The 27,092-nt window shown below is 36.4% G+C and overlaps 1 protein-coding gene across 1 annotated transcript in view; it reads right to left on the bottom strand.

The window, feature by feature from the left end:
• Positions 1 to 27,092, bottom strand: part of CFAP47 (cilia and flagella associated protein 47) — a 296,044-nt gene that overhangs the window by 32,341 nt on the left and 236,611 nt on the right. The window contains exons 57-59 of the mRNA XM_030456465.1: positions 26,791 to 26,886; positions 2,147 to 2,306; positions 1,414 to 1,511 (exon numbers count right to left, since the gene is read on the bottom strand). Of these exons, the coding sequence (XP_030312325.1) occupies positions 1,414 to 1,511; positions 2,147 to 2,306; positions 26,791 to 26,886 (354 nt within the window). The remainder of the gene's footprint in view (positions 1 to 1,413; positions 1,512 to 2,146; positions 2,307 to 26,790; positions 26,887 to 27,092) is intronic.

The following is a 27,092-nucleotide window of genomic DNA, read 5'->3' as shown; positions in this document are numbered from 1 at the left end:
ATACACTTACAAACACATATTTTAGTTTTACAGGTCATTTTTCAATGAAAGATCCAGTACTTCCTAGTACATTGTTATGGACAAAAAGGGGTAGGTCTTCAAAATCAATGTCATGCTCCTTGTAGACATTACAAACACTTACTGACATAAAATAATGAGTAACATGGTTACAAATAGCCTAACGTTTAGTTTTTCTGGTTTAAAGAAGCATTTAGGAATACAAAATTCCTTAAGATTTTACATAATTTTCTTATCGTATACAGGAGTAATATCACTTAAGCAATTAATGAATGCTCACAGTTTTAATTCTTAGCTACGTAATGTACCTAATGTACCTAATGAAAATAACCAGCCAATAAAAGGGAGATATATTTCAAAGTCTGCCAGTGAAGTACCTAACTTTAAATAACACAACAAACACTGACATCAATATACATAGACTTAATGCTAATGAGGCCTGTTAAAACCATCATTTTGGGCAATAGAAGATTGCATCATAATATTCTGCTTCATTCCTTAGGTATTAGAGTGGAAATTAAGGAGATGAAAGCTCTAATTAATACCACATCATTGGTATTTGTCTGCAAGTACAGGGTCCTTAAGCAAATTAAATTCATGACAGTAAAAATACATATTTCTATAGCTTTCCCAAAGTTATTCCTGTGCCTGAGTCAATTTAGAGTAGAAAGGTGTTATGTTCACTCATCAAAAGTCAAGAGGAAAAGACAAGGTGCTGTAAAATTCTCCCTCATCTACATCTTAAGCTGTAGTTTAATCAAGGTTATATATTTAAAAAGCTGCTTGCAATTTCTGTTTCACAACATTGGGATCATATTATACCTGTAGAATATAGTTGCATCAAATCTATAAGCATTTTATGTCTCAAAATCAAGCAAATGCAAAACCCCTATGAATGTCAGTCATCTTTTAATGCATGCTTACTTCTCATGAGTATGTGACAAATCTACTACTATTCACACTATTCTATATCCTGGATTTGATTGAGGAGTGAAAAGCTAAGAGAAACAGCAAGCATCTATTTCAGTATATCACACCCTGTGAAGTCTCCTGATTGGTGTTCTCAGTGCACAAACATAAATTTACACTTGTGCCAGCTTCTCATTTGATTTGCCTCCATTTGTCTAACTCAGCATTAACTGGGACACTGAAGGATGCAAGCCTTTTAAGCCACCTCTGGCTCCTTCTGTCCACAATGAGGACAAAATAATAGATGTATATATCTTTTGTAGGCTGGAAAAGGAGATATTATTTTTATTACGTGGTTTGATCTTTTTTTTTTAAGATTGAACAAAGCACTACTGCAAACTCTTGCGATCAAGCAGGTGAGAACATAAGTGACTATTTAATTTTTTTAAATTTATTGATTGATTTTTTTTTTCAAACGTTACCTACCTGGAACTAATTTCTGTTGCGGTGCTTCAGGTATTCCATGAACTGGATAGATCCAGAGTATTCCCTGAATTCCCCCATTCTCTGCTACAGTAACAGCGCTTAGAAAATAAATTGAGAGCATCATTGTGACAGATTGCTGAGAATTGTTTTTCCAAACTAATCTAGACTTAAGAGTTCTTGGTGAAGTAAGATTTCATTTTATTGTATGCTGTAATGCTAAACATATCTAAGAAAATATTAAATCAAATCAAATCAGAACAGCAATACTGACACCCATCTGGTTTGGTGTCTTCAAATATTATTCTGTCTTGATATGAGAATATTTAGCCTGATCGTGTCTCTCAGATGTCATGTCTGCATTGAAAAAAAGTTTATGCAGTATATGCATTACATAAACATATCCACAGGAGAATCATTACTAGCCCAAATATACTAAAAATGTTAGAGGCATCTAAGAGCTTTCATTTACTCAGTGTGCATAATACCACTGGCAGCTAGTACTTTACATTTTCTTTATTCAAACTTAGAAAAGGTAGGTATTGGAACAGATAAGAGGCTTGCCCTAAGCTTGCATAGTTTGCAGGGGATATTAAAGCTCATGTTGGATACCTACTGCCCTCAAAATCAGACACTTGATTACCCTTGGGAGCTACACATAAATAGACAAAGGTGAAAATGATGATAGGATTGAGTATCTTCAACTACTTTTTCTTTTCCTATTAGAATAAATTACCTCTTTAAGTCTTTATTTAGTTCAGCAGAATCCTCATAGGGCCAGTTTTCACCATTTTCCCTCATGACATGAATTACTACTGCAACCTCATACATTTTCATTGTATCTGGTGTGAACAATACTGGGACGTCCAATTTCTGTTTTGGTGTTAATTGGATTCCTGCAACAGAACAGATCACTGTGGTATTTTGAAAGTTTTCAGAATTATTTAGGTAATTTTACTGACACATTTTTTCTTTTTGATATGCTATTTAGCATTTTATCGTAGTGTACCATTTTCATTGTGGTAACAGATTCCATTTTACCCTGCTTTTACTACAGCTGAATCTTGTGGCCTGGCTCCCTGTAATAAGCTACTTTTTGGTTCAATGTCCTAAAAAGAAGAGTTTAGACTTCTGCTTATAGATAAAGCTTTGAAATGAAACCCAGAAAAACTCTGAAGGCTCAAAAGAAGTTCAATAAAGCAAATACTCCAGGTGTAATGTTAAAAAATATAGGTAAGTCAAGCCCATTATTTTCTAGAACCTAAGTAATGTTGTTTAAGCATCTGTGTATTGCAGCACAGGAGAGTAACATTATATTAAAAAGACCTATCCAAAAGCAATTGTTTATGTCAAAGGCATAATTAAAATATAGTTGGAAGAATTTACATTAGTACTATACAATCCCTGTCTTTTCTGTTCTGTTTCTCATTTTATTGATTTTACCATTTAAAAAAAAAAAAAGTAAAATAATGTTGTCTATAATGAAGGTAACCTGATACATTGCATTTTTAAAGCCATTTTCCCAATGACTTGAAAGTTTGCCAAGGGTCAGACTATCTACCTCAGCATGTACTCCAGCTATTTAAAAAATAAAGATACAGAAAAATCTCAGGAAGTAGAAAAAGTCAGTCATACAGTCTTTTCATTATCAAGCTCTTTGCTTTGAAAAGAATTCTTGAAATTTGGTGGCATTCTCATCTCAGGATTAGGGTTTCAGCTTTAATTCCACCTGTAGAAAAACTTGTTAGTTATAAGCAACTACTTTTACATCAAGTTTTGAACCCAGTTTTGTGATTTTTCCTGCCTGCTACAATGCATACATGGTAATACAGGTCTTTGAGAACAGTTCTCTGAGAATGACTGAATCTACTCAAGTTAGTATGCATGGGAAAAGCAGCACTCTCTGTGACTGCTTCTGCTGATGAGCACAGGCTGAGGTGTGCTTAAAAAAAATATCCACAGGGAAACTTTATCTTGTGCTCCAAATGCTCACCTTCCCACTGCCTGCAGGTGAAAACCTCAACAGAGAGAGCTTTAGCAGAGTGGGTAATAAGGAACTTGTAGTGCAGTCTTGGGAAGAATCAATCATAAAAAAAGAGGTGCGTGCATGGTAGTTTGGAAATGAAAGTGGACATGGAGAGAGACAAGTAAAGTAATGATAGACAGGAATGGCCAGAAGCAAAAAACCACAAGTAAGTTACAGCAGGGTGGAGAAGTTTGAGAGACAGCTCCCTAAAACAGGAACAAAAGTCAGGAGTCTTCATCTGCACCAATCCTGCATTTAATTATAAAGTCTACTGGACATTGCAACTTCTATTACTACCTCAAAATCTATTGTTGCTATCATTTGTTCCTTCAGCACAAAGAGCAGGTAGCAACCGCAACGGTGGTTCAAGGGTTGGACTCGATTATCTCTGAGGTCCCTTCCAACCCAGCCAATTCTATGATTCTATGATTCTATGATATCCGAAACAACTTGAGTAGATAAACAGCATGTTTAAATTAACAAATTCCCATCCCAGACTAATAAAATAAATAATACTAAAATAAAATAGCCAAATTAAGATTGGAAAGTCTATCTTAAATTAGGAAGACTGATATTATGTAAAGACAAAGCATTTTCACCTGCAAGATTTCTACCTTTTTCAGCAACAATGACTCAAGACCTTAAATAGAGATCACTGCCTGAAACTGTTGGGGATTTTAAAAACAGTAAGGAATTCTTAGCTAAATATACCTGGATTTCTGTGTGTAAGAGGTTGCTCATATAGTAGTTATGGAAATTATCCAACTGCTTTGCAGTCATAATTGCTTATTTTTTATATATTTGTAGAAGTCTGACATAGCATGAGCTACTTGTCTTTCAAATAACTATTTCAAAAAGTCATATTTTAAAATGGCTTCAAAATATCCTCATTAAAATGCTAATATCTAGATGAAAAAATAAAGCATATTTCTTCTTTTTTTCTTAATAAATATTTAAGATTTTTCTTTAGATCTTAGTTTCCCTATTTGATGCATTATCTATCAAGTCCATACCCAAGGTTTAGAAGACATACAATTCATATACATATATAGCTGGCAATGTGATCAAACTACTGGGGTGGGTTTTTTTTTAAGTCTTTAAAAAATAGAACCCGATTTTTTTATCCAGTGTCTGAAATAACTAAGATGTCCATTCACACTGTTGCCATAGTTCTGAAAACATCTTAACTAGGATCTATCCCTCTGGAACAGAAGTCTGTTACAGCACTGTTGTTCTATCTTCCTTCTGTGAGATAAGGGCAGTTCTTTACCATGATTTTGAGAGTACTCTGGTGTAGTTGAGGCAGAGGTCTACAACATCTTTAAATAAGTGTATTCTTCAGGTAACACCTGGTAACACTTGGTAACACTGGTAACACTTGGTAACACCATTACAGCACATTGAAGAACAATGGAAGGCATTTTAATTAAATGTGACCACCAACAGGGCAACAAAATATGAGGTTGCATGTAGGAGGTATCCAGGTGACAGAAGTTGCAAGGTAACAAGGTAAGCAGAAGGGACTGCAAATAGACAGAACATCCTGCTGAATACACAGGAGGGTTGATTACTAAAATCAAACCCAAATAAACTGTACAAAATCAAACTGAAAATAAACTGTACAAGAGCTCACTCTAATTCTTTAGCAGTATTATTTATATTGGTAAAAAGATAACTGAATAGAGGATCACAGAATTGTTCTGGTGAGAAGAGTCCTTTAAGACCATCAAGTCAAATCATTAACCTAACTCTCCAGAGTGTAGTGCTAAATCATATTCCTAAGCACCACATCTACATATCTTTTAAACACCTCCAGGAACGGTGATTCAACCAGCTTACTGGGCAGCCTATTTCAGTACTTAATAGCCCTTTCAGTGAAGACAAACATCTTCTGTTTTTATACAGAGATAATTATATGTAGTTATATAGACACACATACTTGTATTTATTCTACTGGAACACTGAGCAAGTCTATCTGTGGCTTGTAACTATTTCTTTTTCTTCTTATTTCTTCTTTTATATCAGGATAATAGAACAGGTTTGTTTGGAAGGGACCTTTAAAGATCATTTAGTTCAATTTCCCCTGCAAGGAGCAGGGACACCTTCATCAAGATTAGGTTGCTCAGAGCTCAGTCCAACCTGGCCCTTGATGTTTTCCTTCTAGATCCTTGTGGTTGGCCACTTCTCAAGTTGTTGAAAGACTGTAAAGGACAGAGGACCTTCTCTCTTCCCTCAAAAGTGCAAGCTCCAACTCCCCACCTCTCTGTGTTCTTTAAAAACACCCCTGTGCTTTTCCCATATGTGTAGGAAAACACCACACCAGCTCTTCCATCAATACACCTACTGACATAGCAGGCAACAATATGTGGGCGGTTTTAGTACAAATCAGCACAACTGGTGGAGTCTCTCCTATTTGTGGGCCTTATGTATTCTGCTAGGAAACAAAGGATGTATTCCTTCTCCATGCCCTCTATGGTGATGCCTATATACTGCATATAACAAATTGCTGATATATCATCATCTGATCTCAAAACCAGAATAATATATTCTGTATAGTTTATAAATAAAACAAACAAACAAACAAAAAACCCAACCCAAAAAAGCCCTGAAACAACAAAACAACAAAAAATAAACACAGACAGAAAAGCATAAAACAAACAAGTCTTTTAAGAAGTTATTATTTAGAATAGGGTTTTTCTAATTCCATTTGTATCTCTTCTAACATATGACAAATAGAGCAGACTATAAAGTAATACTTGGTTACAGTATATATGCATTTTATATATTGTGTGAACTGTAGCATAATTATGCCTTCTACAGTACATAGTGCCATGTTTTTTAAAATAAATTTTAATACAGAACCCATATGATAGCATAGTGGGTCATTCTGGAAGAAAATTGGTTACTAAATTTAATGAAAAGACAAATTTTATAATATCACTGTTGAAACAGAATGTGTTCACACTTTTAATAAAAAAATCTCCTCATTAGAAGCTGTTCATATAATAATAGTAATTTTTATATCACTGGTCTTGCCTGCAGCTGTCAACTTACCAACTGATCATTAACTACTAGTACAGATTTCTTTCCTTATGATTTTGCCTAGTTAATAAGATAGATTACGTAAGTCTAATTGCAAAAAGCACACATTGCTTTTCTTTTTCCTTTTCCATTTATAAGATTTTGCTTTTATAGAACATGGGCCAGCTGCTGGCACAATAGAGATTACTATCTATGTGGACAATTTCATGACAAATCAGCATTGCTAATCAAGTTGCTCCTATTTGGCTGTGGACCTCAAGTACTCTTCAAGTGACACCAAGAAGTGATGCCAGTGACTGATCACTGGCCTTACACAAAAAATACTGCAAAAGCCATCCAGAAATTCTCCAGAATTCTCTTGGAAAAACTCGATGCTCATGGCTTGAGTGGGTGTGCATTTCACTGGTAAACTGGCTCAAGAACTAGGCCCAAAGAGTTATGGTGAGTGGAGCTACATCCATCTGGTGGCTGATCACATGTAGTGTTCCCCGGGGCTCAGTAATGGGGACAGTTCTCTTGAGTAACTTTATCAATGCAAATTACACCAAGTTGTGTGGGAGTGTTGATCTCCTTGAGAGTAGAAAGGCTCTGCAGAGGGACAGGATGGAACGATTGGCTGAGGCCATTTGTTTGACATTCAACAAAGGTAAGTGGTGGGTCCTGCACTTAGGTCACAACAACCCTGGCAACCCTACAGGCTTGGGAAAGAATGGCTGGAAAGCTGTAAGGCAGAAAAGAACCTGAGGGAGTTGGTTGACAGCCAGATGAATATGAGCAGGCTGAGTGCTCAGGTGCCCAAGAGGGCCAAGAGCATCCTGGCCCGTACCAAGAACAGTACGACCATGAGGAGAAGGGAAGTGATCATGCCCCTGTGTTCAGTTCTGGGTCCCTCACTACAAGAAGAACATTGAGATGCTGGACTTGATGGTCTTAAAGGTCTTTTCCAACCAGAACAATTCTATAATTCTGTGAAAGCCTTCATAAGAAACTCAAAGTGAGAGGCTTTTCAAAATAAAGCTGTGTTTACATTTGGTAAAAAGCTTTTGGCCAGATTCTGATAATACCCTACTTCTATTTAACTGTCCTACAGGCCATTAGGAAACAGGGAGAGCAGAGTAAACTCATCTGACCCTTTAAAAGATCAGAGCCATCTGATTCAAACCAATGGCTGATACTAGAGTTATCTACCTTATGAAGAAGCATGCAGAGATCTGTGTCCTTCCTCATTTCTTTTTTATGATACCTGTTTTTAAAGCCTTTCCTCCAAAGGCCAATGGAGAGCACTGATTTGGTAAAAGATTCCTTTGGCACTTCATTTGACACTTGAGCCTAGAACTCTGAAAGTAGTAAAATAGTGTATTTCAAATTCCCTGCTTTCCTTCCATGGGGCACTGCACTACGGATAAGTTCTGTGAAATTCCTGCATCAGCCCCAGAAAGCAAAGAGCTGTGAGAGTTCAAATTAATTCAAGTAATGAGGCAGTGGATCCCCATAGATGAGAATTTATTTGGAAGGAATACAGATAGGTGCAAATGCATTTATTGCCTCTGCAGAAGCCTAGGAAAAATCTTTAGAAGCAAGCATCCCAGCCAGTGTCACGCTGATAAAACTGTGAAGGCAATGAGCAAAGTATGCTGCAATATCTTTAAAAACAATCACCATCCTCTCATCTTACCTTATCTTAAAGGCATATATTTTCATATTAATAAGGTACTTTGATGGAAGATTTTCTAGCTGTTGAAAGGACTATCTCCTTAATGCCTTGCTTTTAAGTCTGTAGCATCTCAGAGTGCCTCCTGTTGATTGCCTCCTGAAGAATGGCACCCATTTAAGATTCCTCTAATTGAAATAGAGATGAGGCAGAGCTCACACTGTCTTGTTGAAGTCTGATGGGGAATCATTTAAGAATAGGCACTGGGATTTCTTGTGAGTTGTTTTTTTGGGTTTTGTTTTGTTTGTTGGTTGCTTTGGGTTTTTTGTTTGTTTTGTTTTGTGGGGTTTTTTCAATAGTTTCTCCTTTTAAATTACTAGTATAATATAATTTCACTTAAAACTACAGACATCTCTGCTGATACTAGCATTGGCCAAATAAATGTCAATGCAATATACCTGTTTTCTACTATTATCCTTTGAATCTGGAAAGGGCAGCCTCCAAAATATTCACACACAGCAGCTGCTGCTCGGGAAGGATTGCTAATTCTTTCTCAAGGAACTCATCCAGAAAAGGAGGACTGATATTAGGCAGTAAAGACGTGAGATATTGCCAGCATTCCAGTAAGTATATGAAATACCTAATAAAAGTCAGGCCTAGGTATTCTTCATTTATTTTCAGCGACTAGAAGAGAAGAAGCCTGACTCACATATGAAGACTAAGATTTTTTATAGCAGCTCTTCTGAAACTGGTTCAGTGTTAAATTCCAGGAGTTTAATAAAGAACAGGCAGCATTTCTGCCTCAGCTGTTATTAAGGTTGAGTTTGTTTTGTTTGCCTCTTTTTTTTTTTTTTTTTTTTTTACTTTGGTTTTTTTTTTTTTTTTTTTTTCTGCTATGCACTTCCAATGAGGCTTCGTGCATTTTTAATTCCTTTTCAATAATACAGGATCACAATTCCTTGTTATGGGTTCTAATTAACAAAGTGCAAGAGTACATCAATCTGTGTTAGTTTTGATACATCAGTATCATAATTAGTCAGTCTCGATGAGTAAGTATGAATAACATTTTCTGGATTGACAGCCACAGCACAACAGCCAACAGCCTCCATCTGTATAGGTATTAAAAAGCTGACCGGATGTGGTGCTGGACAACCTGCTTTGTATGACCCTGCTTGAGGAAAGGAGGGGTTGGATGCCCAAGATGATCTCAAGAAGTTCCTTATCATCTAAACAGCTCTGTGATTTTGCATGTCATTATGCTTTGTCTTGTTTCTGCTTTTAAGAATACATTTAAAACACATTTTTATGTGCCAGATGCACTAAGCCAGATGCAGACATTTACCTCAGTGAGTTGCAGGTGATAGATATGAAGGACAGTGCACCTCCTACAAAGGGAAAGCAAGAAGGCAGAACAAGATCTCTCTGGTTTAACAATTAGTTTTTGAGTGTGTATAAAAGGAAAGAAGCAGCTTACCAGCTTTGGGAAGCCAAATGCCCATCAAGGACTACAATACCCTTGCTAGGGCATGCAGAAGTACCATCATAGAAACTAAGGCTCAGCCCAAAATACCAAGAACAACAAGAAAAGTTTCTTCAGATATGTAAGTAATAAGCAAGAGGCCAAGGAAGAGAATCCCATTGCTAACAGGGTAGGGAAATTAGTTACATATAATGCTGATAAGGCAAAGTTTTGCAGCAGTGCTGATGACACTGAACTGGTGAGGTGAACAGAAGGGACAGAGACATCTGAACAGGCTGAAAAAGTGGGCCAGCAAGAAATGCAAGAAGTTTAACAAAGACAAGCAAAATGTCTTTGTGAAATGCCCTGCACACAGGATGAAATAACCAAAGAGCCCAGTACAGGCTAGGATCTGATGTGACTGGGGAGCAGCCTTGCAGAAAGGGACCTGCAGGTCATACTGGACAAGCTGGACATGATTCAGCAGTGCACCGATGCTTCAATGAAGACAACTCTGATCCCAGGCTGCATTCACAGGGACGCTACTGGCAGAACCAGAGATGTGATGATCATCCCGCTCTACTCAGCGCTTGTCAGGCTGCACCTGGAGTACTTTTGTTCAGTTCTGTCCCCACAATTCAAAAAAGGTGAGGACAGACTGGAAACCATCCAAAGAAGGGCCACAGAGATAAAACAGGGCTGGAAAACGTGCCCTGTGAGGAAAAGTCGGATGAGTTATTTTCAACCCTGGAGAATAGAAGGCTCAGAGAGAACTTTATCAGTGTTTGTGAGTACTTAAAAGGCATCTACAAAGAGTTTCTCTCTTCACAAGGAGCCACATGGAGAGGAAAAGGGGAAATGGGTACAAGTTGAACCAGTAGAGGTTTCATTTTGACCTAAGAAAGAAAATTTTTTTTTATATTGAGAATAATCAATGACTGGAACATCCTCCTCAGGGACATAGTGGAGTTCCAGTCTCTGGAGGTTTTCAAGACATAACTGGACAGATTGCCATATAATCTCATCTAGGCTGGCTATTCCAGATAAAGTCAGACCAGATGATCTTCTGAGGTCCCTTCCAACCTGGGTGCTCTATGGTTCTATGGTATTTATACAAAAAAATATTCCAAAATGAACGGCTTATGTCTCAAGGAAGATAGGTAGTAAATGTTACCATTTAGAGATAAATGTTTGAAGGGCATATATACTACTAAAATGCCAGTTGGTGCTGTGTCTTGAATTGTGTATCAGTGAAGTTGGGAACTTTTTTTTTTGTATCTGAAATTAACCAGGAAGATAATTAGTTGCTAAGTCTTTCATGTCCTCCCAAACATGAAGAGCAGAATCCATAAAGAAAGTAGAACTTGAGCTAAGTGATGGTTTCTCAAGGCATATATGTTATGCGAGAAGTTCTACTTGCATATTCTCTGGGACAAAGAAAATGGAGTGCAATGAATTCAAGTTAGTCCAATGTATATGAAATAAAGTAAAAGAGCTAGATACTGTAAGAAGGCAAAATACTAAAGGTTAAATAAGTGCTTTCTCATGTTTACATCATTGTTTTCCTTTCTTCAGTATAGTTTATTTAGGTAGGTGGGATGCAAGAGAGATTCCTTTCACAGAAGGTCCGCTATGATTGAATTTTTAGGAGGACTCTGCATCCTGAGTTACAAATTCTTCTACCACAAGGTAGAGTTACCCTTTGCTCTGCTCTGAAGGTTTCACAAAATCAGAGTCACTGAAGCTGGAAGGGACCCCTGGACCAACCTCCCTGCTCAAGTGGGCACACCTGGAGCTGGCTGCCAAGAAGCTTGCCCAAAAAAGCTCTTTGTGTCCCACAAGTTCTTTGGGCAACCTGTTCAAGTGCTCGGTCACCCTCACAGTAAGAAAAAAATTATTCCTTTGTATCCAGATGGGAGTTCCTGTGTTTCCTGACCCTGGACACCACTGAAAAGAGCTTAGGTCCATCATTTTTGCACCCTCCCATCATGTATTGATAAATATTAGTAAGACCCTGCCCGAGTTGCTGAGTTCCTTAGCTGAAAAATTAAGTAATGAATATGCAGCTCAGATGCTAATAAACAACTTCACAAATGACTGGTTAAAATATAAGTTTTGATAAGTTACTTTAAGAAATAAATGACACAAATTGAGGAATGAATACTTGAGTCTTAAACTGAAAGGCTTCACATCATCACTATCATAAGCTCACAATAAAATGCTTTAGATACAGCATGTTTAAAAGATTTGTTTGCCATTTTATGAATCTTGTGTTCATACAATTTCGTATACTTCTGACAGAGACTTTCAGGCTTATTTCATTAGGAGATTTAATTTAGAAGGATTTGCTCCTGGTACAAAATAATGGATACACAAGTTAAACGTTTGCTATTTAGATTAAAATAAATGGACTGAGAACAGGGCTCAGTAATTAAATATGTTGTTTTATTTAATGCAATGTGTTTTGCTTTAAGTGAAGCACGTTTAAAAGGCCAAGAGTAAAGTTTCCTTTTCTTTTATAAAATTATCCTTCTCTAACCAGTAGCCTCTCGTGCAGTTGAGCTAAAATCAAAACCAATATTTGACAGAAATATCAATTACATTTCTTTATCTTTGAAGTGCAGTAACTACTAAGCTTACAAGGGTTAAGCACACTGAGGGAAAAATGTTTCTAAGTACAGTAATTACTTCCATGATGACAATCAAAACAAGAAAAAAAATTACACTTATGATATTCAACTCAGAAACATTTAAAAATACATGTAACAGAGGTCATGAAGGTCATACTCTCTTATTGTGGATACAGGGACAATGATTTTGTTTTTAAGCCCCAGTATATGACTAACACTTGAAATATTTCAGAACTTCCCCATTATGTCTTATCACCAAATCTGGTGTAAGAATATTCTGTACTAACACAGAAATTACATGACTGCCTAAACTGGTTTATCACAGAACATCTCTCTTATCTATGAAACTCTGGTAGTTGCAACTTTGGGAAGGTGTTGCAGACCTCTTAAATAAAAAAAAGAAATATCAATAAATGTCTGACATTTATATACATGCCACATTCAATTATATTTTCCTTCTCTGCTGTTATCTTAAGCATTTGTCTTGGCAGAATTAGATATCTTTGTAATTTCCCTTCAGAAGTGATGTGATGATGGGCTTTAGGTTCACTTTACAGAAATCCAGTCTCTAGGACATTAGGAAAGGCACATCTGAATGGTAGGAGAGGAGAACAATAAAAAAGGAAGGCAGAACAGCAGTACAGAGCAACAGAGAAGACTCATGTCAGGAAAGGAAGGTTATTGATAGATAGGGAATAGTGAGCTATAGGACTGGAAAAAGAAACAAACAAAACATCTGAGGGATCAGAGGGGTAACAGGCATAGAAAATAACTTGCACAACGGCAGATGGCAGATAAAAGAATGAGTGGAGGATGCCAGACTGCATTATATGGAAGTCATTTGAAAGAGAGAATGACAAATAGATGAGTAAGAAGTGAAGAAGAACTAATTAGGAATTAGACTAATAAAATTTTTTTTTAATTATCCCACGGCCCAACATTTTTTGTAAAACTTGATGGTAGATTGGTAGTTTCTCTTGTTTTTTCCTTCCAAATCTATTCCCCCAACCCCACTAATCTGATAGACAGTAGATCTATCCCATCTTCCCTTGACCATTTTATGCATTTGAAATCTGTTTATTATCCTTATTTCCCTGATGATAATTTTATGTTGACAAAATACAGGCATCCAAAAAATGAAGATATACAGCACAGTAATATCCTAGATCCAGTCACAGAAAGCAGAAGGGATACTGCAAAGTCTAAAAAAATAAAAGCAAAATCTCTTCCATATCAGCACTATAAAGGATATATCAATAAAACTTTTATCTGAATTATTCTATTTGTGGCACATTAAAAATACTATAAGCTCAGTAATATTACATCAATTGGTCCTTCCTTAACTTAATTAAGGAAATAATATGCTTAAATATAATTCCAATATCCTCAAGAGAGATTAATTTATAACTAGTGATACAGAGGAAAGTCCAAACCCACAGAGTAGATTAAGAGGGATTGCTGAGGTGTAGAGGGGCAGACTGCCAAATTTTTAGTAACAGCATCCTAAATATTCTGCCTACTGTGATATTGGAAAAACTGTGGCCTACTCTGCCTCTCCTCTACTACAGTGAACTGACTGTGTTCTATGTCCACCAATAGTTAGTATCCTACTTAAAACCTTAATGAAAACTGAAAAATAACCATGCAAATATTTTGAAAATGTGAGAGGCAAGTAAGGAATGTCATATGCCCTGTAAACAAGTGTGACTTTCTTTTTTGTGCCCAGCCATAAAAAACCCAACAAACCTTATCCTTTTCCTCTCAATGAAAGTTCATGTTTCCCTATGATAAAGTGTGAGCAACTAAATTAAGACCATGACATCTTCATCTTTTAATCTTTCTCTAGACTCAAACACACACAAAAATGTTTTGAGTCCATGGCTGAAAGGAAACTGTAATTGGCTTAGTTCAGGCATAATGGCATTTTTTAAATATGTCAAGTATCTTATTAGTTTTGACAGAAATATTTTTACTTCCATTTAAATTTTTTCTTGGATATATGTATCTCTAAGTCCTATCAAAGTGCAGCCAAGTTCTGGAGTTATGACAGATTTTAATCAAAATCTGCAAAGTGTTACAAATCAGTAATGACGCTGCTGCTACCACAGAGTTCCACTTTTCACATGCAAACAGCAAGTGAACTTCTTACAAGTTTCCAGGGGACACATCACACTTCCTACAGCAAACGACCCTTGCAACTGAATAGGATAGTATGATTACTCAGCACTTTTGCCTTTTGCAAAATTGTTCCCTTGACATAGTTTGTAAACCTTTGGAACAGCCAGTTTAGCCATTATTCTCTTCTGTGAGTCACATACACACACACACATACATACATATTTCTTGAGTTATGCACTCTCAAAGTTTTAATACTTATCATCATTTGAGGTTTACAGGTTTCGGTAGTAAAGTGGACTGAGATCTACATTGTTTTCTTGGTTTCTTAGTACTCAACAAAACAGACAAAGTTGGTAAGAAGAATCCCTCATGAAAAGTAACCTTTGCCCATAAATTTGACTTGTGTTATAAAACATTAGTTCTGTAAATGACAGAATCCACAGTATACTACATGTCTTCCATAGCTAAATACTACTTGTAGTAGGAATGTTGTTTCAACTGGAGGGAACACTTCTGTAGCCCAGTAAATATGGTTTCATTCCATTACTAGTAAAAGGCTTTTTGGTGGCCTTAGAAGACAGGGTTTGAGGATTTGATTGACATTTGTCTCAGCATAAGCTGATTTTATCTTCTTTAACTTATGATAGCAACTGTTTAGCAGTCAGGTTTGGTTTATGATATTTTGACTTTATAGAGATATGAGTAAATATCTGTGCAGAGTTACCTATAATACCAGAATAAACAAATGGTTTGCAGAAGTATAAACACAGGATGATACTGGACATTCAGAACTGTAAAAATAAATCACAATGGTCACTACATGAATACAGTCTTTTTAAACCAGTTCCCATAAAGCACAGAATAGAAACCTGAATAACTGAGAACCAGTAAACAGAAGGTTCACTTATGCAGACTGTGATAAGATAATGCAATGAAAGATAAGATTAAGTAAATCCAGACAGATCCCAAAACTGCTTAAGAATGAAAACTTTACTTGCCCTCCAAGCAAAGAAGTTGGGGCATTGACAGCTCTCTGACATCCCCATCCAACCTCTGCATCTGGGGAGGGCTGATGCTGTCAGACTTAAGACCCAGAAGGAGACCAGAAGGATAAGCATTACACAGAAAAAAAGGAGAACATAACAGGAAAGGCTTTCTGTGTAACAATTTTACCTATACTAACAGAGATTTTTCTGTATTATTCTTTACTATGAATGGTACCATTGTACCTAGACAAAAAATAACTGTTATTAGCCTGTCAAATACAAAAAAAAACCCTCAAGATTTTTTTTTTCTCCACTAACATAACATTCTGCCCACTGTAGTTTGTGTGCAGCATCCGAAAACTCAACATGTGGCAATGCCAGCCTAAATGTTAACCCTTGAAACATATCAGCAGATAAGCTCTAGATTCAAACATTCTGAAGAAATCACTCAGCCTGAAAAGAAAAGAAACCAGACAAATGAAAATGCATGGTAAATCTCCTACCTGCAAAGAAGGAGAACAAAGTAAATACAAATGACAACTCCATATTACTTGTATTTCACTCAAAATTCTTAGGCACAATGATTGTTTTTAAAGCTGGAGGTTCAGACCTTATATGAACTATTCTAAAAGTTGTTTCCTTAAATTGAAACTTTGCTCCTACTCACAGCTTTGTAGATTGAATTTTTTGTCCCTTTCCTTATTGGTAAAATATTTAAAGGTTAACCAGGATATTGGTACAGTGTAACTGAAGTATTTGGTTTTAGATAAGAGCTGTTATGTTCAAAGAATGCCCCCAAGGCTTGACACCTCGATCACCCTCTTCTCTCTATAGAAGTTTTGTTTCACAATCTTGAGTAGTTTCTTTCTCTCAAACAGTAAAATAAGCATTTCAAAACCTTTTGTCTACTGTGTTTTACATGCTACACATATAAAGTATTACCAGTTGCAAAACAGTTGTGTTTGCTTATCTGGTTTTATACATATCATAGACCTTCCATGGAAATAGTATATGATGGATGAACAGCAAAAGACAGTTTAGTACTTAAAGCAAGCAGTCTTCTCTTCCTAATGCTAGCTATGAGTTCAAGATCCTTCTTGTAGCATAATGCAAGTGAAAAAAAAAAAAAATTAAATCCAGGCACTCTGAAAACAAGTCTTAATTTATGAAACTTGACATAGAAAAAAGAAACACTCAGAGCAGATAAAGAAACTTCATTTTTTTACAGTTATTATCAAGTAATTCTAATTACTTCCTTAGTCCAGGAGAAAATGAAGTCAAATAATGCCCTGGATATCATTGCTGTGGGATGCTGTCACTGTTCTAGGACTGAGCACTAATTTAACTGCAGCAGTCTCATAAGGAGGCCAGCAATCATGCATAGGACCACAATGTAAAGAATACATGTTATATTCTATGATCATTGTCATGGAAAACCTGTTCCAGAGTTTATCAAGATCACCACAGAACAGTAATTTGTTCCTAGAGGAAGTAAAGACAAAAGAAAAAACAAAAACCATCAGCAGTGTCTGCTAGCAAGAAATTACTAGCAAGAAAATTCAAGCTGTTAAGTGTCTTTCTACTTCAGAGACATTTTGAATCAAGTAATGAGGCACATAGCTACTCACCTGTCAGACTCAGATATAGATACAGTTCATATTTAAATGTTATTAAGACTTTAATAAAGTCTCATACTATTTTATTCCCTGAATTCTTGCAGTTAATATATTTATTATGATCCTCCTGGTTCCCTGAAGTCTAGTTAAAATGTGGCATGAATTTCCAGCCATAAAGACAATTAGCAGTTCTTGGTTGGGGATTGTGCAGAGCTTCCTACTGTGGCAATAAAGGTAAGATAACTTTACAGTTCTAATACAGAATAAATCATAGTCAGTATTCCAAAAATCCAATCAATACATGAGCTGGTGGCCTGTTAAAGTCATAGAGAAATACAGAAAAAAAAAAAAAAAAGGGACAAAATGCTTAGACGCAGACGTGTAGAAATCAGCTGAATATGGAAAGCTGGGTGTGGATTCCTTTTAAAAATGTAGTTAAAATATAGTAGTGGGTAAAGCTACATGAAAACAGCACCTTTCTGGAATGCAAAGGAGACCTTGTTTCCATCCTGAAGTGGTAAAAGAATAAGTAAAATAATACAGAGGGAATGCCAAAAATGTTAATTTATAAACTGTGAAGTATTTTTGCCATTTTTGATTGAATATAGGCACTTTTGAAAGAAGTTTACTTCTCCAGAACTCTGCAGAGATGTTTTTTATTTCTTCACTGATAAACATTCAGTCACTGTGATCTAACTTGACCTAAACACACAGGATGTCTCAGAACTCATTCAAAATTCAAGGTTCAGTGTCAAGCACTCTTCTTGAACAATAGAACTTAATTAGAAAAAACACATTTACTTGATTTAAAGCTTGTCAGTGAAGGTGAATCCTCCCCATCTCTTTGAAAATTGTTCTGAGAATTGATTAAGCACATTGTTAAAACCATTTCTTTTTGCATTTTGCTACTAAGTAGGATTGACCCAGTCTCTGCTTTTTCCTGTGAGAGTGAATACTATTCATTACCAACATTCTGGTTTTTAAATGAGGTAAAAGAAGATTCATCACCACCAGAATTCTCTTTGGTCAGCTAAATAATTTGGGATCACTGAATCTCTCACTCTCAACTTGATTAATTTAAACACGCTTGTATTAAAAAACGGTGAGCAACACCTGTTGAAGGCAAGGCAGGATAACTAACATTGTACACCAAGTGAAGGGACTCATTTGGCAAAAAGGCATAGGTACCAAAAAGGAAGGGAAAAAGCATTTCCACTTCATTCAGTGCTGGGACAATTACATAAATATATGGATCCAAAAAAAAACCCAAAACAAACCATAAACTCTTGATAGGGAAAAGAAAGAAATCAATAATAAGAAAAAACTAATAAAATGCAGTTGGTAATTTTACACTTGGAGGGTTCTAAAGTGAACTCGAAAGATAAGGATCATCCAAAGTTTCCTAAGCTGCTACTGATATGCTAAAACAATGTATTGTGGTCTCTTGCTATTGTGTGCCATAAAACTGAGTTACTCGTTTGTGCATGTAGAAAATTTAATGTTGCTATTAATACAGGTCTGTAACAGTTCCTTTCAACAATCAACTTCTTAATTCCCTCCTAAATAGAAAAAATCGTATACAATAGCTAGGAAGAAGGAGCTGTATCACCCTGTAACAGGACTGCACACAGTTCAGCTTGTGGTTTCTGCTGGTTGTATGTAGCAGGAGTAATAAAAATGGTAGCAAAGCTAAGAGATGAGTTTATAATGGTATTCCACTGTCCTCCTCTTTCATAAATGGCAAACACAGCAGTAGTGCTGACATTCGTTCTTCCCTCTATTGGTTTGGGGTTTTTTCAGCATGGCATCAGTGATGGTTTTAAAGAAATAAAGAAATAACTATGGCTTAAACCTAAATCCTATGCAGGATGCAAGATCATTCCTAATTTTGATGTCTGAAGGTATCATGTAAAAGGGCGAGGGTTTCAGCATAAATGTTGTTAAAGCTGAAAATAAGTTCCTGAATGCATCATAAAGGTAAGAAGAAAAAGATAAATCCATTTTTACTGAGTTTTATATGAAGAGAGAAGAGATTCTAGTGGTATGCATTCTTTTGCAAAGACACTTAGGCAAGTAAAACCCCAGTGGTTTTATCAAAACTGATTAATCATTCTGGTTTTGTGGCAGAAAAGTAAAATAGAGAATTCCATTCCCCTGATAAATGAAAGATATCAATTTTCAACAGCAATTTATTGTCTCCTCCATAAGAAATATTTTGAATTATTGGATAATCTTAGTAATTTTATGACAAAATATCTAGGGAAGAAAATTAAAGCAGCAGATTACTAAGGATATGATGTTAATTTTAATTAAAATTATTAATTAAATTATTCTTCCACTACAGAGAACAGTTTTAAAACCCCTTTTGTCAAGAACTGGAGCTACAATATTATCGATTCTGGTTATATCTTGTGAAGAGGGAGAAATATATAATTTTTAAGTGAACATACAGATAGTGATGCACAGGCACACTTAAGTATTTATCCAAATAATGAAACACAGAGATAAGCTCAGCTTAATTCATATAACAGCAATTAGAATACATGCTGAGCACACACATTTCCTGTAATTTCAGTGTATCTGAAGCAGATGTTTAAATTTAAATTCTTTGCTATTTAGGGACTGGCTTACCTACCTGAAATTACAGAATCACAATTGGGAAAGACCTCTAAGATAACTAAGTCCAGCCATCATCCCAGAACAGAGTACCATGCCCATGTCCTGAAGTGCTGCATCTACAAGGTTTTTGAATACCTCAAAGGATGCTGACTCCACCACTACCCTGTATAGCCCATTCCAGTGCCTGGCTATTTTTTAATAAAGAGATTCCTCATAAAATCTACTTTAAACATTCCCTGGGACAACTGGAAGCCATTTCCTCTAGTTCTATCATTATTTACTTGGGAGAAGAGGCAAACATCTACTTCAGTACAGCCAGCACATCCAGGTCCTTGTCTGGCAGGCAGCTCTCCAGGTTGCTCAAGGAAGACCTTGCCTTTCCCGAATCCATGCTGACTGGCAGGGCCTCATCCCCTGCCTGTCCTGCACTTGCCATGAGAGCCCACTCCAGATGAACCTCTCCATAATTTTCCCCAGTACCAACGACAGGTCCACAGGCCTGTAGCTTCCCAGGTTTTCCTTCTGGTCCTTCCTGTAGTTGGGCCCCACACTGGTAAGGCTCCAGTTATCTGCGATCTCCCTTATTAACCAAGATAAATGTGGATAAATGATGGAGAGAGGATTGGAGAGCTCCTCTGCCATCTCTTTCAACACACTTGTGTGGATCCCATCCTGCACCATAGACTTGTGAGGATCCAGGTGTCACAGCAGGTTCTTAACTGTTCCCTTCTGGATTATGGGGTAGGGGGGTTCCTTCTCTCCATTCTTATCCTCCAGCTCAGGGGGCTGAATACCATGGGGGTAGCTGGTCTGACCATTAGAGATGGAGGTAAAGAAGGCATAAAGTATCTCAGAATTTTCCTCATCTCTGGTTGCAATGTCCCCCCAACACAGCCAAAGAGAGGGAGATTCTTCCTGGTTCATTTATAAAAAATTAAACATGCTCAAAGATGCTACTTAATCAAGAACTTCATCCATGAGTCAGAACGGAGCAAACCAAATGCATCTTTTCATATCATGAATACTTGACTTCTGAATGTGACTGTTAGCAGCTCTGATTTCAGTTAAACACATACTCTACAACAGAACCAAACTTATTTAAGTGTGCACAAAACTTATTATGGGATGTTTAGGGAAGAGAACACAGGAAGGAAAAGAGAAAGATCAAAGTAGATAAGGGAGTAACAAGCATATGAGTTAAAAAAAGGTAAAAGATGGAATAAGAGATGCCAGTCATGTCAGTAGATGCTATCTGACTAAGCCTCAGACCTGATCACTATCTTAGATTCTTATTAAGTCCTATTTCTATCTTCTGCTTACGTACACTCCCTGTTCTGAGACTCTGTGTGAGTTGGCCACTAGCAACACTCAAACTGGACTAGGACAGCAACCAGCCTGCCCAGAGAGGCTGTGGAGTCCCCTTCTCTGAAAAATATTCAAAACTCACCGGGATGTTTAACTCACAAAAAGCTATTCAAACTGGGAAGAATAAAGTAAATCAGTTGTTAGGTTTGCGTAGTACTGTTAGGTACTATAAGGAAAGAGAACTTTCTTTGCTAGTGTGTGTGGCAAGAATAATGAAGGTCCATGCTGAGGTCATAAAAAGCACTAAGGATTCAGTAATGTGCTCTAGGTGATTCTGCTTTAGTGGGAAAGTTGGCCTAGATGATCTCTAGAGGTCTCTTGGAACTCTGCTAATGCTGTGATTCTGCAGTCTGGAATGACTTACACCAGTGAGTGGATGAAAGGCCTACAGAGTGAGACAAGACAGATTTAATCTGTGCTATTATTCCAGAGACCAGCAGATATGCACTTTTAAGTGCATAGGATTAATTTATAGGATGAAATAAATCTGTCTGTGGAGTTTTCACTGGGTTTCTTACCTAAAGAAAATGGAGACGTGAAGCAAAAGCCAGGAAAAGGGGACGTGAAGTAAACAGTTCTGTCTTCTTCAAAGATACATTCTGGATCCATCCACATCGGTTATCAAATAGATTACCAGCAATATGCTATTCTAAGTCAGAATTAATCATATTTTAATTTTCTGTCTCCATTGAAATTAAAGGAGAAAATTTCTTATCCAGTTCTGAAACACAACAGATATTTTTAAATACAAAATAGGCTAAGATAATGTTAAGTAACAGCCACCCTTGAGGCACATTTGCATAGTTTAAACATTCTGAAGTGTTATACTCAGGATGTCTGGTAACAAATCATGAGATTCTTATGAAATCTACTGCATGGCCTCGCTTAAATCTGTGAGGTAATTATAGCTTGAAAATCTGTTTTCCATGTTAAATCCACATGGGAAGGCTTATGTGGATTTACATGAGATAATGCAAAAGATGGGCTTCTGATTCCTTCCCTTTTTTATTTGCATCCTGAATAATTTTTTTCCTCTGTCTCCTTTTGTAAAGTTAGGTGAGCATGCTGAAGTAAATAAATGATTTCCTTATACAGTAAAGGGAATGTACTGTTCTACTCCTTCAGCTCCAGGCATTGTTTTTAAACAACAGTAACAGAGACTTTCTGCTCATTCTTACAGTTTCCTTTCACTTCATTAACTCTAAGTCATTTCACTGAAACAGTTGCTTGGATTTGCAAAAACACATTAATATATGTCTACACCATATCATTTGTAAAGAAATAAAACTCAAAGGTAAATAGAGCACAAATGAGTGCCCATACATACATAGAAAACATGGCCTGAAGACATTCCAGAAAAGTAGAAAGAAAAATCTTAAAGTTTTATTGCTCACTGTATTAAAATATTTCATGTTCTGATGTACCAATATACCAAGCACACCTGTCTCAGTTCTGAAAAGCATATTACTCATTAATACTGTAATTCCCACTGCCTGTAACTGGGTTTTTCTGGAAGAATACTCTTGAGCACAGATTCTTCAACTATTCATATGGTCAGTTTGCAGGAGGACCTTAAAATGTGACAGAAGAAAGGCCCCTCCTGATTACTGCTTTCCTTCTCATGAGGAACATCTCAGGTGTGCTGTGATTTTCAAGAGCTCTTCAAGGTTTCCTGCTGACAGTAGAGACAACCTGCACTCAAGAATGCCACCAGCTGGAATACATTGATTTTTTCCAGCATATCTCTGTGGGGATAAATATGGATTAGACTGCATCACGTGTGTTGCCATTTCATGTCTCAGTAATGACACCCTCTTTAAGAAAGCATGCTTCTCTTTCAGCTATGAGAACACAGCCCTTGTAGGATGGTTTTCCCTGGCTGAGAGGGGTAAGTTAGGGTGATTCAGCAATCAGGAGACTGCCATGTACATGGAATAGGAGGGGGTCACATGCCTTCCTTTCTCCTGAAACTTTCACAAAGCAAATCAGTATCTGAGCAATCTTTGAGTGCCACGATGGCACTTCAGAGAGAACAGAACAAGGAAAAAATGATAGCTGAAAGTTTAAACAAGGCATAAGCCATATGATAGGTCAAAGATGTTCAAACTTGGTGAGGAAGGAAAGTCATTGTCTTACATACACAGTTTTCAAGAAAGCTGTTTGGTGGTGAGTGTAAAAATAGATTTCTTCAAAACCATATGTATTTTTTAGAGTAGCACTTTACCTGCCCATTTTGTAAAGTTTAATGAAGTGTAGCACAGCGCCACAACTTTATCTTGATTTTACTTAGAAAATTGGTAAGGTGTGAGAAAATACCTAAGCCTTGAAGGATACCAAGGATAAAACCAGACAGAATGGTAGTACAAGCTCAAGGACTCAGTGAGAAATCACTGAAATGAACAGATACAAAAACTTTATGAAAAGAAAGAAAAGAATCAGAACATGGCAACACAGCAACATCATGGAAGAGTGCATTCCAAGAGGCAATGGAGGGTAACCCATCCCCAGATAACTGATGATGACGTGGGCAGCAAAGATTTTTTCTGTGTCTCAGTAGGAATACTGACTATGTTAAAACCTAGCCTGGCAGAATGTTAGTTCTTGCTATCAACTGCATGTATTAGCCAATACAACAAACCTGTGTAGTCTAAAATTGCGAAATCCTGCTTGCAAAGTCTCTTTGTGCACAGCAAAAGATGCCCACCCCAAACATGAGCCAGTGAGGAAGGAATCTCATAACCTCAAGGTGGAGGATGAGTAGGTCTTTGGCTGAAAGGTTAAACATGGACCACTCTTAGGAAGTTAGCCCTGGCAGCATCAAAAGAGTAGGAACTGAAGAAGAAGAATCTGGGTAAAAAAAAACGGGAACATTAAGAGACTTGATTTATCAAACTGTGCCCTTTCCCCCTCCAAAAAAAAAGAGACAGTAGAGTAGAAAGAAGGGTTACAGTCTTGTGAGATGAATACACCCATAGCTTGAGGAAAAATACCAGCAGGAGCCACTAGTGACTGACTTCAGTCTGACTGCCTCTTCTCTTTGCTTTCTTTCCTTTCTGATTTCATTCCTTCTCCATCAATGATGAAATCAACATACAAGTCCCATAATTCTAGACAGCAAGAGTCAGACAGATGTCTGACAGCTACCTGCAAAACCTTCATTTGAAATAGTATCCAGAATGGAAACAATTAACACACTCATGATACAGTATGTTGTAGAACTATTTAGACAGCAATAAGGCAAGGAAGGGAAGAGAGAATTCTAACCAACACCCTCAACTCTATTAAATTTTAGAGCAGTCCAGGTTCAATTCAAACAGATCTAAATAGTTTCAAGTAATTTTCATACTGTTTTCCTAATCAGGCAAACAAATTCAGTATTACTTATTGTGGCCACTACACAGAAAGTGTCATCTCTCTACACTGAGGTTGAATATCTCCCTCACAAATACATACAGACTAGAACTTACTTACACTATCTAGAAGACGTTAACGAAAATCTAAATCAAGAATCATGAACTTTGTTCTTGAATATGCTAACACATGCACCAGGGGCATTCAAGATCATTCTCACTGACAAAGACATTTGACTTCCTACTAGGATGTATACTTTCTGAAGAAATCTTGTGAAGCACAAGTAATTAATGTACTGCAGCTTATGAACTACTAATGTGAATCATACATGTTGATATTCTCTTATTGCTCAGAAAAGTGAAAATGGATAGTTTCAAAAGGTGAAAATTCATGAAATGCAGTAACATTAAAGAAAGAAACTCATGATGAAAGGAGTGACATTTTAACACCAGGAAGGAAGACTTGCATAGATAAAACAAGAAAATACTTAGACTAAGGAAGGTCAAAGGAAATGTGGCACCTGAATCTTTCATCATTTCAAAGGAACTGCAATTGTTTCAGTTTCCCTGTGAAAATATGTGCCAAAAAGAAGGAAATGTTGAATCTGAACCCTGAACCCTGAAAAGAAGGAAAACACCTTAAAAAGTGAATCAGTGCAGTCCTACTGTGATAAAAATGAGAGTATTACATGTGTATCTGGTTGTTCAGTCTATTCATTGCTTGAATGTCCTTTTCCTACAGAATCCATTATTTCAATACAGATTACTTCCTGACATAACCTCAGATGTTAGGTAAAAAGCATAAAATTATTTCCATGGTCACCAAATGCAGTTAAAACATAAGATGAAAGAGAAATTAACATTTTCCAACAATTTTTCAAATTAGTCTGCTACAATGAAGAACTATTTTTCATAGTTTTTTATTTTCCTGATCTTTAAGTAATTTTGTGATAATGAAAGCATTATAAGAGATTCTCCATTGGAAGGACCAGGAAAATCAGGTATGTTAGTTTTCTCATTTTTTTCAGGCTTTGAAAGCAATCTCAAGAAAAAAACAGATTGTGCACACATAATTGCAGTGGAAAAAAAAAAAAAAAAAAAAAAAAAAAAAAGCAGCTGCAAATAAGTATGGTATGAAAGAATGAAGCCTGGAAATCTAACATTTATGGAAGTGGCTTTGGGACCTTTGTATGCCTTTTATTAGGTGACAGTTTAAAAGCCAAATTATTCATAATCATAGTGGACTGCACATGACAAATGTATGTAAAATGCTTTCTCAAACATTATTGAATAAAATATGAAACCATAATAGTAATATGCTTCCAAACTGCATACGTGGAATTTTAATACCTCAAATTTGATTTTCACTTAAGTGGTTTAGTACTGTATGCAGCTTTTTGGAAAATGTTCCCCCAACAGTTTATATATTTTTTGAATATACATTATCTTTCCTTTCTAAGTGCTTGGGGGAGTTAATAAATATATGTATTTTATGCTAAGCAAAGTTAGAATGCAAAATTAAATAACTAATAAAAAAGATATCAGTAAAAACAGAAAGAAATTAAGGCAGAAGTGACATGACAGCTTTAAAATAGTTTCATATAAGTTTCATAATATAAAACTTGTACTGCAATGTGGAGAGACATATATTTTTTAAAATCTAGATTCAGCTCACTGTCCCATTTACTGGTCTTGTTTTAAGCCATAAAATGCAATGACTGGAGTGCAAAATGAGATCAGAGCTTCGGTACTAGGACCGAATGAAGTAATTCCATCAGTGCTACATGGAATCAGAACCATGCAGTCCAAAAGACGTGTTGCTACTGTGAAGGCAAGGCAGGAAAAAAAGATAGTATGGCTAGTATTTGGGGTTTTTTTGTAAAAGTATGTTGAAAAATTATTCCTAGCTTCTCAGCCTATTTCACTTCTTCTGAATTTCTCTCTACAGTTTTTAAAGTCAGTGAGGAAAAAACTCCAAGAAATTAATTAGCAGCAAGCACCGGTTTTCCACAAGCATAAATGTTGTTCACAAAATGATCTAGTGATCTATTCCATATTCCACATATTCCAGCAAGTCTATTAAGAAGAGTAATTGTTCCAACATGTTATCAAAGTACTCTCTCTTTTTAAAGGGACACTGGTAAAGCAGTACCACCCGCATCAACTACACACTTCATCTACTGTTAAATGTAGGGAAAAAGGAGTAAAGCCTTTCCATACAGATTATTCTTAACATGATTCCACTGTACCTGACTCGTGAGTGAAACCAGGTGCAAAAACCCCCCCAAACCTGCATTCAACAGTATTATGGCCTCACAACATGGGAGATGAGGTTGCGGAATCCTCAGAGCAAAAGATTTATATCATAAAAATATTTAAGATACAAAGGAAGATTAAGAATACAAAATGTCAAAAACACGATTTATAAATATTGCATTTATACACTCTTTAAATTTCAGAGGCATAAAAGATCACACCTTTAAAAAAAAATCAAAGTAGAACTTAATAAATAACATACCTCGTGGTTGTTTAAGCAGAAGATGGAAAGCAGATTCCTTACTGGTGGCCTCAGCTAGGAGAGATGCACTGAGGTGACAACTGGACTGCTCTTGATCTAAAACAAAACAAAACACAACCAATAAACAAACAAAAAAGACCCCAAACTCTTTTAGAAGTCAAAAATGATAAAACAATTTCGCTAACAAAACAGTTTCACAGAGAAACGTTTTCAAAATTACTTTCTCTTATGGGGAGTCTGTGGCTTTTTTTTTCCACCTTTACTTAAAAGTTCTCTCAGTATTTTCCTCAATGTGATGAAGA

The sequence above is a fragment of the Calypte anna genome, chromosome 1 (assembly GCF_003957555.1).
Source record: "Calypte anna isolate BGI_N300 chromosome 1, bCalAnn1_v1.p, whole genome shotgun sequence".
NCBI classification, from domain to species: Eukaryota; Metazoa; Chordata; class Aves; order Apodiformes; family Trochilidae; genus Calypte; species Calypte anna.
Note: the sequence above shows the minus strand (reverse complement) of the source record. Positions and strands in the feature narration are given on the sequence as shown.